The sequence below is a fragment of the Amblyomma maculatum genome, chromosome 8 (genome assembly GCF_055883805.1).
Source record: "Amblyomma maculatum isolate TAMU_Amacu chromosome 8, ASM5588380v1, whole genome shotgun sequence".
Lineage (NCBI taxonomy): Eukaryota > Metazoa > Arthropoda > Arachnida > Ixodida > Ixodidae > Amblyomma > Amblyomma maculatum.
Genome location: NC_139351.1, coordinates 124,839,633 through 124,853,066, shown reverse-complemented (window position 1 = coordinate 124,853,066; position 13,434 = coordinate 124,839,633). Strand labels below are relative to the sequence as shown.

The 13,434-nt window shown below is 45.2% G+C and overlaps 1 protein-coding gene across 1 annotated transcript in view; it reads left to right on the top strand.

The window, feature by feature from the left end:
* LOC146182477 (vitellogenin-6-like) overlaps window positions 1–8,065 on the top strand; it is a 34,685-nt gene extending 26,620 nt beyond the window's left edge. The window contains exons 20-25 of the mRNA XM_084577606.1: window positions 968–1,102; window positions 2,738–2,980; window positions 4,002–4,302; window positions 5,925–6,082; window positions 6,287–6,529; window positions 7,724–8,065. Coding sequence (XP_084433732.1) covers window positions 968–1,102; window positions 2,738–2,980; window positions 4,002–4,302; window positions 5,925–6,082; window positions 6,287–6,529; window positions 7,724–7,888 — 1,245 coding nt within the window. The 3' untranslated portion in view covers window positions 7,889–8,065. The remainder of the gene's footprint in view (window positions 1–967; window positions 1,103–2,737; window positions 2,981–4,001; window positions 4,303–5,924; window positions 6,083–6,286; window positions 6,530–7,723) is intronic.
* Window positions 8,066–13,434: the final 5,369 nt, after the last annotated feature.

The following is a 13,434-nucleotide window of genomic DNA, read 5'->3' as shown; positions in this document are numbered from 1 at the left end:
AGGTAGTAACCGCAGATCCGGACCATGAAAAGAAAATAACAAGAAGAATAAGATTGGGATGGAGCGCATTTAGCAAGCACTCGCAGATTATGACTAGCAGCTTACCGGTATCGCTCAAGAGGAAAGTATACAACAGTTGCATCTTACCTGTACTCACCTATGGGGCTGAAACGTGGAGGCTAACCAAGAGATTTCTACTTAAGTTGAGGACAACCCAGAGGGCTATGGAGCGAAAAATGGTAGGGGTAACATTAAGAGATAGAAAGCGTGCCGAGTGGGCCAGAGAAATAACTCAAGTTACCGACATTCTAGTGGAAATTAAGAAGAAGAAATGGACATAGGCAGGACATGTAATGCGAAGAGAGGATAGCCGATGTCGCTTAGGGTAACAAACTGGATTCCAAGGGAAGGAAAGCGTCGCAGGGGGCGGCAGAAAGTTAGGTGGGCGGATGAGATTAAGAAGTTCGCAGGGGTTACGTGGATGCAGCTAGCACAGAACCGGGTTAACTGGAGAAATATGGGAGAGGCATTTGCCCTGCAGTGGGTATAGTCAGGCTGATGATGATGATGATGATGATGATGATGATGATGATGATGATGATGATGATGATGATGATGATGATGATGATGATGATGATAACATCCCTGTTTGCGGCTGTGTTAAAAAGCATTAGTAGGAGCTACGGCAGCGAAACACATTAAAGAGGGCGGATCATTATTTTCCTAGTAGATCAATATTCGTCTTATACCCTCTTTTCCATGACGATTTTGCCCATTTCTATACTCTGCCGCCGTATATTCTGTTTGCTGGAGCTGTACGACGGGACTTTTCTAGGCTAATGAGTTTAGATAAGGTGCCTCGTCAATTGATAGAGGCCGTCCTGCTCAAGAGGCCGACCACATATCCCTTTTGCGTAGAAGCGACTTTGAAGAAACCTAAGGAAACGCTCGCCTTCCACTTCTGCAGGTCTGCTTTGACGCATCTGCGAAGTTCCCCCAACCCGAGTGGCCTAGGATTAAGCTGGCGACGTTCTACACAGAGCAGCACGTCGACGCCAAACTTCATCTTCGCTACGGAACGAGCTGCGAAGGCCAGACCAGTGTGAGTAACTCTTCAGCGTTGAGCTTAAACTTAATGACCCAGAATATGTCCATATGCGAGTAGGTCATATTTTTTTCTTCTAGCCATTTCGAACAATGCTTTTTTTTTCTTTCGGTTCTTGTTGCATCGCGCTCTCTAGTGCCAATCATTGCCCGCTTTTTCAGACGCCACAGTAGCGACCGCACGTGACCACTGCAGCATCGTTTTCCCACAGTACTGTTGACTTTGTGAAAAATTTTCGCTATTTTTCAATACCAACGTCTCGGTTACCGCGGTGAGACGTAAGCTTCATCGACAGCGGAAAGCACCGCGCTTGCGCTGCAGAACAGTGCTTCCCGAACGTATACCTGAAAGCCGGAATCCTATGCAATCTGTTTGCTTCGGAGCATTAACATCAGCTAGTTTGCATCGTGCAGTCTGAGTCGCGACCAGTCCCCACTTCTCAAGAGTAACCAAAGCTTACTGCCGCATTACTCACCACTCTGCCATTAACCTTGCTAGCGACGCGTTTCCCTCTTCCGTCTTCTCTACGTGGCGACCCCATCTCTGCGGTGACCTGTTCTCTCCGGTGACCCCCTCTCCCCGATAGGGACTAACCTAAGAAGGCAAAAATTGTGCCCACGTGTTGTGACGCGCAGAATTCAGACGAGGTTTTATTTGGCTAAAATGCCTCTTGTGTGCGTCCTTACACCAAGGCAAACAAGAGCTTAGATTGCAGATTGACCATCAAACCAGATCGCATGCTGCGTATGAATCATTACTACACGCCACGAATAATGAATGTCGTAGTCCAGGGCGTCTTGCTTTTATATGCGATTGCAGCACCGTGCTCCGAAGCATGGCATATTATTGAATTCCCGGGCAAAGGAAGTGCTCCACAAATGGGGTAATGGCACTTGAAACGACGGAAACTACTTGTTCAACAACGGCGTACTGAGCATTTTCGGACTTCTCAGGTTTGGTGGCACGTTACATGAAGTAAAGATAGATATCGGAGCGTTAGCTGAACAAACCAAATCGATAATTAAAACTATCAGTGCACGAATAGGTGGGTCACTACATCCTGAGTACAGAGCAGTCAGCATGGCAACCAAGCGAAGCTTTGCTGCTTATCTGGTATTTATGAATCGGAATAAAAGGACACAAACTTCTGAAACCTGGTCAGCGGGAGGAACAGCACAGGTAACGTGTACAAAGATCAGCTTACTGCATAAACCGCATTAGAGAACTCGTAACCAAGGGGACGACTGCACCAAGCAACGAACCAACATCAGGGTTTCCTGCAGCAAGCTAGCACACGTTTCGAACATATACGCCACCTTCAAGAATGGCGTTTCTAGATGCCTAGCTCAGAGGGAGACCCGTGCAAGTTCCGCAAATTGCTCAATTATCAATGTTCAGCCATCATTTGCAATGAAAGACCTTCGAGCCACGAGAAGGCCAGTTAGAGGGCCACGCCGCGCTAACCATGGGCCAATAATGGTCCTGAGTTGGCCGAGGGCTGACATATATATCGCCATACATCGCCAACAGAGTACCAGTGTTGGGCCATGGTGTGCGCTACCTCTGAACTGCTCCTTCCCGGACCGTTTTTCTGCGAGTGTAATTCGAAGACCGCGCTTTCTTTCTACGTAGATCACCATTGACGGAAAGTACACGCAAACGGACGAAGACGCGGAGCAACTGAGGGCCTTTGACGCCGGCAAGCCCATCAGCAGGAACCGTCATGGCAGAACTTTCCTGCACAGGATCGCTAAAGCATGCAATGCTGGCCGCGCGAAAGGCCTACGTTTCAACAAGGCTTGCTACAGTCTTCACAAGTACTCGAGTCGCTTCGGCAAGCTCGACGCAGAAGTCGAATGGCATAACTTCAAGCCTGTGAGTTGAAGTATCGCTACTTTTAAGCGATTTACAGTGCCAGCTCTATCAGTACTAGAAAGCTATTCGGAGCTCACAGAGTAAAAGCTCCGTAGAAACAATTGAGCACCTTATATTTGAATATGACGGTATCCATTGGACGTCGATGCAGGCGCATTCGCCCTCCCTGAGGCCCTAGGATTTAGAGGCACCAGAGGTCGGGTGAATGGCTCTGCGGTGCAAGTTAGCAAAAAGCAGTCGGAAGACTGTTGGTTGAAATGCAGAAAGATGGCATAAGGTTAGAAGGGAGTAAATAAATATATAGTAATTGAAAACGAAATAATTGGTGGATTTATAACAACACTCGAGATATCAGTAAAAAAAAAAAAAAAGACGCGAAGACAGTTGAAACAGCCCGCCTCGTTTCAAAGGGGACGCTCTTATAGTCCATTTAATCCATGCATCCAGTTGCACATTCGGCTGGAATCAACTGTAGCGAGAAGGTGAATATAGCCTAGCATGCTATCCCTTTGGGACTTCTCGGAAGTGTGCACAACCCTGGCAGACTGCATTGAGATGCCAACTGTGGGCCATGGAAGATATTTTTTTGTTTCACGACACTTTAAAAGAGCTTGTAATTATATAACGAAGAGTTGCGATCTGTTATACAAAATCAAGAAATTTCAAGGTGACATAACCTTAGGAAGCATATTCGAGAAAGACGCGCATATGCATGGCCCATAGGACGCGCATAAGAACATGAAATTGGCATCAGCCGGACGTGTAGTGCGAAAGAGGACAGCCGATAGTCGCTAAGGGTAACAAATTGGGTCTCAAGGAAAGGAAAACTTAGCAGTGGCGGCAAAAACACTTTATTGGGTGGATGAACTGGAGAACGTTGCAGGGGTCAAGTGGATGCAGCTAGCACAAACCGGAGTAATTGAAGAAAATGGCAGAGGCCTTCACCATGTGGTCTATGGGCATAGTCAGACTGATGATGATGGTGATGACATAAATTCTGATTCTCTTTCGATTCTTGCAGCTGCTGAAACAGTTGTACCCATACTACGCTAAGTACTACGCATACATGGCATGGAAGGCTGGCTTCCTGGGAATCATCCGCTCGTACATAGAAGGTGAGAACGGCAAGCTGCACGTCGTCTCGCAAGTGCCCTGGTGGAGACCCGAAGAACAGCCGCACACCAACATGGTGGTGACCACGGCGGACAGGCAAAGCCATGAGCACTGGAACGTGGCCACTTTCAGCCGTATGCTGGAACCCAGGGTCAACACTCTGCTCGGCTACACGAACCTCGCCGAGTATTCCGATCTCTACAGACACAGTGAGTGGTTCTCTCTCTGTCTTCAGCCTCAGCGTGAGCGTCGTTTTCTATCCGCATGTGGTCTAATGTTACAGTGTCCTCGCAAATCCGTTGATTGTTAATAGTCATCGAATAGTTTACATTGCCGGGATTTTGATATTTTTGTCGCCGGATGTGACTTCATCACCTTGTGATATCATATCGAGGCACTGGACATTAGTAGCAGTGATTATGAATAATAAAATATAATGTTAAACTGATAAAATAATGTAGTAAAACAATTACTGATAACAATAATTAGGAATATTTAGTTGTAAATGAAATAGTTAGGGATCACTTAATTAGTGATACGAAAATTATTTACAGATTATTAGTGACATGTAGTTAGTCATAGGTGGTAATAGGTAGTTTGCAAAAACGTCGCTGCAACTCAAGTGCTTTCGCAATCTCCCAATGAAATTTCTGCAATGACTCCAAAGTTTTTCCTATTCACAATAAAAAATATGGCGCTACGAACGCTCCAATAAAAGTGAAATACTACAAAAAGCACCAGCAAAAAGTAAGGCTGCAGTGTATTCCAGAAACGCTTTAAGTTTGCCAGCTATCAAAACTGACATACATTCAGGTTTCTCACTTAGGTCAGTGTAGATTGCTTTCAAGTAAATCACAGTTTCAATGAAATACTCCCTCGCTGAGCAAGCATTTCACAGCTACTGTCGTTCTCCTTACATATGGTGGCAAAGCGACGTGAATATGTCGTGACGAACTTTATTGCTTTTGCATGGCCCTCTCAATTGCTCGTTGTGACAAGCTCCAGAAGCGAAGTTTCGCTACGCACTGGAAGCGCATGCCATCCCTACCAATGTGTGCGCAACAGTCGCTTGCAGAATCTCCCAGTAGCCCAATAATTAAGACGTTACAAGGTGTCGAGAAAGGCTGCCCATGTTCAGACTTTTTTCTGAAAGCAATAGCAGTAATAAGAGAGATAACCCCCCCCCCCCCCCCCCTCACCCCCGCTGAATTTATTTTCTTATTGATGGAGAGATAATATGTCACGATGAGGACATTTGATTTTTGGATGGGTCACACAAATATACGATATACCGCACACACACACACACATACGCACACATGATGTATTTCAAGACTCCATGATAAACTAGACAAAATGTCATTTGGAACCTGGAAACAATGTGCACGCACTGTATGTATCGAGTGCTCGCGATACAGCGTTTCTGGCATGAACGTCGTGACTTTCGTGTTTCACCCAATCTACAGCTACTTCACCTGTAAAATCATCTCAGCACTTTCGAATTGTTTTTACAGTGCTTCGATCTCCAGCACGTTTCTTTATTTGGTTGTTGGCCATTTCACGCACCTCTACCTGCATCTACCAACCCACTCACTCAGATGGCAGAATAATTAGTTCACAATGACAGCCTGCGTAAAATTTCGCGAAGTCGCTACTGTTTCATTGAGGAAGTAAATCATAGTTCTATCTCTTTTCCTCACCAAAGCAGCCCCTCATCAGCTGCAAAGAGGGCAAATCATTTTCCGGGCTGATAAGAGGGAAATTTAAACAAACAATGGCTCCGCTCCCTGCCTTCTCAGATAAAAATCAGGTGATCATTGTTATGTTGCAGAGTACTGTGACCTGCAGGCACACAGCGTGCGTACATTCGACAACGCACTGGTGGAACTTCCCGAGACGGACTGCTGGAAAGTGGTCAGCCGTGACTGCTCTCCTAACAAACGCTTCGTCATCCTAGCCCGTGCCCTCAACAACACTTCGCTCACCAAGGTAAAGAAGCCCCTCCACAGACACTGAGCCAGTGAACTAGAATCATTCGACTAGTTCACTGGCCATCATTCATTTAGAACTAGATTAAATTCGACGGTTCACAGAGGAATAACATCGAAATCAGTTAGCCTTTGCGGTCTTCGTCACATCGTATCTTTCCGTGTCTAAAACATGAAACACCCTATTTCTCTCGTGCTGATGCAGGAGGTGAAGATCTTCATCCACAAGACTAAGATTGAGATGCTTCCCGGGAGCCCAGACTCGGGTGTAGCCGTGCGCGTAGACGGCACCACTGTGGACGTTGAAATCGACAGACCCTACAGTCACACCGAACAGGACAACGAGCTTTTCAGGATCAGTACGATAGTCCGGAAGAAGTATATGATTCTGGTGTCCGAATCCTATGGCCTCTACGTGGGATTCGGCGGAAACTTTCTCGTCGTTCAGGTCAGTGTGCAGTACGCTAAACCTTTTCAGCCAGTTGACAAAAGCATGTGTCAAAGCTCTTTCAAACTTACATGCCCCAGAAAAGATTTGGGGTATTGACGATGTTGCTACGACAAAGCTAGGGCGCTTTTCTGCTGCTGTCTGCAACCTCGATACTACTGCTGTATGAACGGTAAGAGAAGGCAATGGAATATCCGCTAAGATTATGCAAGCCCTGCTGCAAGTTAGGCTGCAAGCAGAAGCCAACCGCCTTCCGGTCGCCTATTTGCAGCAGTCTTGTATACGTCACAATGAATAACTAATCGATTACAATCATTCCATCTTAAATGTAACTGATTACAGTACAGTCACCTATAACACCATAAAATTAACTGAATAGTTACGCAACGGTAATCGATTATTATCGAGTGACATTTCTTCGAACTTTATTGCCATAACACAAACTCGCTCGAACTGCAGTCAGCTAGTGTGGCTTGTTTAAACCTTTTTAAGCGTTGCTAATTTCCAGCAAGAGTCGTTTTTCAGATTTTGCAATGTTTCCTCGTGAAGGGATCAGCCGGTATACACTAAAAAGTGTTGAATGTAAGCTCTGGAGAGTACGGCTGTGTAATAATGTGCCAACACCTTGCGCACCCGCTCATATTTGCGCATTCTTGATATCACTTTCTGCTTCCTCTTCCTGGAGGCAGACAACATCGACCCAACATCGGCAATATGTTGCTAGTACATTGGTTCCATGTTGGATCGGACATTGCCACCACAGAGCCAATGTTTCACCAATGAATTGTGCTGCCTAGGCTATGAAGCTCCATGCTTCGATGTTGGCGCTGTAAATGGCGCTGCAGGTAAAGCCACTGAAAAGCCGACATTATCTAGGCGCGACGTATTTCACAAAGCATCCATGCATGGTTGCAAATATACAAAGAACGAAAACCGGGAAGAGCTCAACACGTCAGACAGCCATGAGCGCCGTAGGGCGGCGAACAATCTGACGCAATCATATCGTCATGGGCGCTTCGCCCCTGTAGCGTCTTGTTTTTCGGAGACTGGTAGTTTACCGGTAACCATTTGCAGAAAAAAGAACTGGATTATCCGAAACGTTATTGTTTTAGAAAAAAATCAACTGATTACAAAATGACAGAAAAAAATGTAATTAAATACGAATAATCAACTGATTACAACTCTGCTGTGCAGGCGGCTCCGTTCTACCGTGGCAAGCTGTGTGGCCTGTGCGGCGACTACAACCTTGACAGGAACCACGAGCTGAGCGGCCCCGACGGGCACTTGTACAACAGCACGCTCGAGTTCGCCAGGAGCTACGTGGTGCCCAGCTCCGACTGCCACCCATCCGAGTACTGAGAGCCATCCTCATATCACCACGTTATCATACCGAGCACATCCTCCTCAAGCGACGCCTCATAGACTGCCATCAAAGCATTTCACGGAGTTCGGTGACAGATCGCGAGCTCCCACTTCTACTACCAGCCATCTGTACATAATAGAAGAGGAAGAATAAATGAGGAGTGTGAAGTAGAAGACACGGCCAGTGCATTCTTCTTCATTGATAACTGTAACGCAACACTGCCCTTCCGCTCGGATGAACAGTCGTGAATAAAAATGGTATACAATACTCAGCCAGTGACAGAGCTCGAGAAAACTGCATCGAACATGATCGTGGAAGATAGTTGGGCTAGTTGGGCATCGTGTGCATTAAACGTCAGTTGAAGTCTAGCGTGCTGTCCCATCGGTACCTTTTGTCGCTGTCCTTTGTGTTTTTCCCCGCTAGTTGTAATGTCGCACTCATTAATGAACTGCATCGAAATGCCACCTAGCGACAGCTAAGGGAGAAAGACATCGGCACATGCATATGGATAAAATGATGCACTGCTACTGTTGTCTCGAGCTTAGATAGCCGTTGCTAGATAAAGGTGGAATGCAGTTTTCTCGACCTCCGCCACCGGCTGAGTGTTGTATACCACTTTTGCTCACGACTGTAAATGTGACGTCGAAGGACCGGATTCTGTATGTTGCGCACACTGACATCTGCCAGTTGGATAAGTTGGAAGCCAGTGAAAAACCTGCCCCAACCCGCGAATAATACAAGCTGGGAATGCACAGCTTGAATGCATCATTGTTTGCATTGTAATTAGCCAATAACTACTATTTCTCACACACTATTAGAATTATATATAACAGTACTTGGAGCGCGGCGATCCCAAAATACGGGCTTCTAAAAGGAAAAATCGCGGAAAATAAAAAGCGACTGGTAGGACTTTATTTTAGATAGCGTTTTATCTTCATTTGAATGGTGAGACTCAATTACATAGACTGTACTAGCCAGCTTTTAGGTACAGGTGGAGGTCAGTTTGCAGACCTAAAGAAACATAGGCTACGAAAGGCGCAGTTGTGACATGCTCCGGATGAATTTTTACTACCTGGTTGGTTGGTTGGTTTGGTTTGTGGGGTTTAGCCTCCCAAAGCGACTCTGGCTGTGAGAGACGCCGTAGTGAAGGACTCCGGAAATTTCGACCACCTGGAGTTCATTAACATGCACTGACATCGCACAACACACGGGCGCCTTGTATTTTTCCTTCATGGAAAAGCGGCCACCAAGGACGGGATTCGATCTCGCATCCTTAGGAACAGTAGTCGAGCGCCGTAACCACTGCGCCACCCCGGCGGAGTTTTTCACTACCTGGGGTTCTTTAAAGTACACTGAAGCGTTAAACACGAAGAACCAGATGGGAAACGTGAAACTGCTGTCGCTCTAAGTCTGCAGTAAACACGAGCTCTTGAACGTGATACAGACCGTTTGCAGCCAATGTTGATGGACGTTGGTAACCAAATATGTCCAGTATACGGACAAGGCAAACAACACCAAAGTAAACACAGTACGCTTCTGAGAAGAAATTGGGTAATAATAGTAATATGCAGGTGTGAGTGAATATTGAATAATCTTCAGTAACTATCCGAACATCCTATTGGATTTCACGAGCGAATCAGGAAGTGTATGTTGTGAGTTGTTCGAAGCGAATCGAATCCGTCCTCATGTTCTCGAGCATTTTGTAAATATTTGTTGCGAAGTTCGAGTAGCCAGTGCAATACGTATTTTTTTTCTTCGGTGACTATTTGAAAAATATGTGCACACTACAAGTGAGACAAGTATGACTAAGTAATGCGACAACAAAAGCTTTGTGATAAAGGTAAATGCCCGTGTTGGAGCCACAAAAGTAAGAAGAAAAATAACATGACAAGGAATGCAAACATTCTCTGGTGACGCAATTCTGTCAGCATGCGCAAGCATGCTTTGCTGAAACATTCCCAAAAGAGGCGGCCGAGCTGTTGCATATTAAACGGGAAGACTCATATGACACTGGCAGTGTGCCCTCCGCGGTCATGCCGCGTACTCTTCCGTCTAAGCAGCTTTAAATCGCTTCCTGCATTTCGCCGGTTAAAGTTTGCACCACACCTTTGAGAAGCTTCCGGCTCCTAAAGCTATAAGCATCATTAATGCCACGACAAAAGGCGAGCGGGTCAAAAGTCTTTAAAGTGACAAGTAGAATGCATCGCAGTCATGCAAACAGCGCCGCGAAGTACCACTGCCAATATGGCGGCTTCGATACTACCGGTTAGCTCACGCATGCGCAGTGGGATATGTAAAATTGGCCTGGAGATCTTCCATTGTCTATTGTACCAGCGTCTCTTATGTTCCAAAGCTCGGCAGTTCGCCTCAAAATGCTGCCATACCTACACTCTTGGCCACCGCAAGGCGGTGCCACAAAAACGATAATAATTTGTTTTCCCGCTTCTTTTCCCAGCCAAGTCAGGATACGTTATTATTGTCACGTAAATTCAAATCGCGTGAGACTTCCAACTGTCAATTTTCACTAATTCCATTAGTGTAAACAAGCAGACCGAAGCGGAACCGGAAAAACACGGCTAAGCGGTGAGGCTGAATGTGCGTGTATTGTGTTGCCTTGGCTCTGTGTGTTGTTCATTTAAGGTGTTCTCAAAGCAAAGAACTTCCTGAGATGATGTAATTGATCAACAAATGTGTGAAACCAATGCTTAAACTTCGAAAATGAATAAAAGGCGCTTCATATACTTTTCCATAAGATTAACTGTTTCCCGGAACATCCCAACGGTTGGAAAGCGGAGCTGCTGTTCGAATGGAAGTTGAAACATCCAAAGGAAAAGAGTTATTAAAGTGTCTGGGGAACACTCACAATATTCACGCTAGGTTTCAAAGAATTTCCTGACTTAAGTAAAATGTATGTGCGTAATTTCGCAGTCTATCGGCAAGCTTGTACACCCTTGGTCAAAAGTTCTGAAGGCAAACGATTTTCGTCTTAGCCGTAAAATAGAGCCGTGACGGAATCATTGAGGCCAAATGGCCTTTAAAATGGCGGAAAATGGATTCTTGTCACAGCAAGGAGCTAACTCACAACATTCCATGGCCCTTCAGGTTTTAACCGTGCCGCGACGCCTTCACTTCGCGGCTCAGACAAAAACCATTTGGCTTTAGGACTTTTGACCAAGACTGCGCATGCATTACACGATTATTTCAGTCTCAGACTGAAGTGAAACATAACACGTGATCGCTGGATCCGAGACGCGAGTGGGGCGCAGAACGGTTAACGAGGGAAACGAACCCAGCAGACAGTCTCTAAAGGTAATAAAAACCGATTGTTATAGTTATCGAAGTTTGATACAGCAATTTATTAACATTCAGGCCGTACATTATACCTCGATGTTTGCGAATTCAAAAACGTTTTTGGTGAGTTTAAACAATGAAGTCGAACGGAATAGTGAGACTTTAAATGTGATTTCGTTATCTTGTTTGACATATTATCTACTTCTAAAAGAGCTAACCTCCTGATAAAACATTCCGTTAGATTTAAGAATATAAATTACTTCTCGCCATTTGTGACTTCGAAAGCAGCTTTGTTATCCTTTCTCGTGATTAAGTCAAGTAAAAAGAGAGTTTTCAGAGGCTTGATCAAGTTTATTAAGACTATATTACTCGAGTTTCGGGTACCTTTTTCTAAGAAACTATGAAACGTAATAAAACAAATTTCGCTCATAGTTCAATCAATGCCTCTACATGAACCGGACTGAAGAGAGAAAGACAGGCATTTTAAATATTGCAAATAATGTTTGCTGGCATACTGAAGAGGATAAAAAGAAAAGGGGAAATAAAGTGAAACAGAATTTAGTCATGCATAACACTTGCGCACCCACACAGCTATCTTGGAGGGTGTCCATCATACCAGTGCCCTCGAGCACAGTTAGTAAGCCTTTTGTCACATGCGTACTTGAGGCCCCACAAAGTCAGGAACCAAGAACATTCTGCAGCCCTGAAGTGCTTTGTAATGTGACGATTCTCAACTCCTTTTTTTTTTTTTTGCGAAAGCAATACTACTCCCACTTTCAGCCCTTCGCGTAGCCATGGCGTAGTCACGTGATGGCTGTGACGTCATACCAGCTGCGAGAGATGGGCTACCAAGTCGAATCGTCGGGTGGTGGCGGCGGTAGGCAGGCACGGCACGCTGCAGCTGGAGCCGCGCTGCTACCGAGTGGAGGTGCTGCTGTCACCTCTTCTCTCAAAATTGAGAGGAAGAGAAGAAAAACGACATTGTCATGGACGATTTGAACAGTGAAGACTCTTTGTCGACGTGTTCACGCAGCAGTCAAGAACGTTGGCATGCAACAAGGCGGCAACGACGCCTTAAGAACAGAAAAAGAACGGCAACAACGGCTTGAAAAGGAGCGTGTTGGTCGTGCTGCTCGAGAAGTAAGTATAACGAGACCCGGAGGAAACGGCACGCAGAAGAGACGCCGCAAAAACGAGCTGTACGTTTGAAAAAGAGACGGGAAGCGTCACTTGTGAAGGTTGGTTTCACTGTGTCAACGGGGGACTTAGCAACGACGTTCAGAGTATGCGAGAACCGTTAGTGAATTTGACTCGGCTACGCGTGAATTTCATAGACGATTCACGAATAACCCTTCCGGAAGTGTGTGCTCGGTGTGTGATCGCCTAAGGCATAAAGACTGCTTGACACCGTTAAGCGAGCTCATGTATCCTACTCTTCACCTATCTTATCCAGAATCGGATGAAGAGACTGTGAGAAGTGCTGTGGTGTGTAGAACGTGTCGAGCGAGCCTTAAAGACCAGAAGGTTCGCCTCTACAGTCTGATGGCTATGCGATTACGCGTGTGGAGACAAAGTCTCACTGCTTCAGTGATCACCGAAGTGTCTTCATAGGTATAAACAATAAAGCCAAACAATACTAAACTCCAAAGTGTTCCCTGTATTAATCGTACGGTCAACATGGTACACCACAATTGGCTACACTACGAGCTGAACTATAGCGTAGCCATGCTATTATTGCTTTCGCAACCTACCGGGCTTAACTAAAGCTAAGCCCCACCTAATTTTTTTGTATGGACAGCCATCGACTAGAACTATCTTCCTGCTAGCATAATCCTTCTTTCTAATCCAATTCACTTCTAAACAGCCATTGAGCAACTTTTCTGTTAATACTGTAAATGCTATCAAGCCCAGCCATCAAGTAAAACACCTTCCTCCTGAGGTCATTTCAGTATCAGAAAAAATAAATGTACTGAGGTCAGTTTTCAATATTATGACACAAATACAATCATGAGTGGTGGTTTTATGTCAAAGAAAAAAGAAATACATTGGATCTATTTTTTTTCTTAAAGGTAATAATTTTGCCAGGTTGTGAAACGACTAGTATAGCTTCTCTTTCGTACAAAATTTCAGATATATACATTCGATGTACTTTAAAGAAAAGGTAAATGGGTTAACAATCAGTGATAGATAATATTCAACCAAATTGTAGTCTAGTGTTAAACTCTAATAGATACTGCGTCTATTTGCAGGA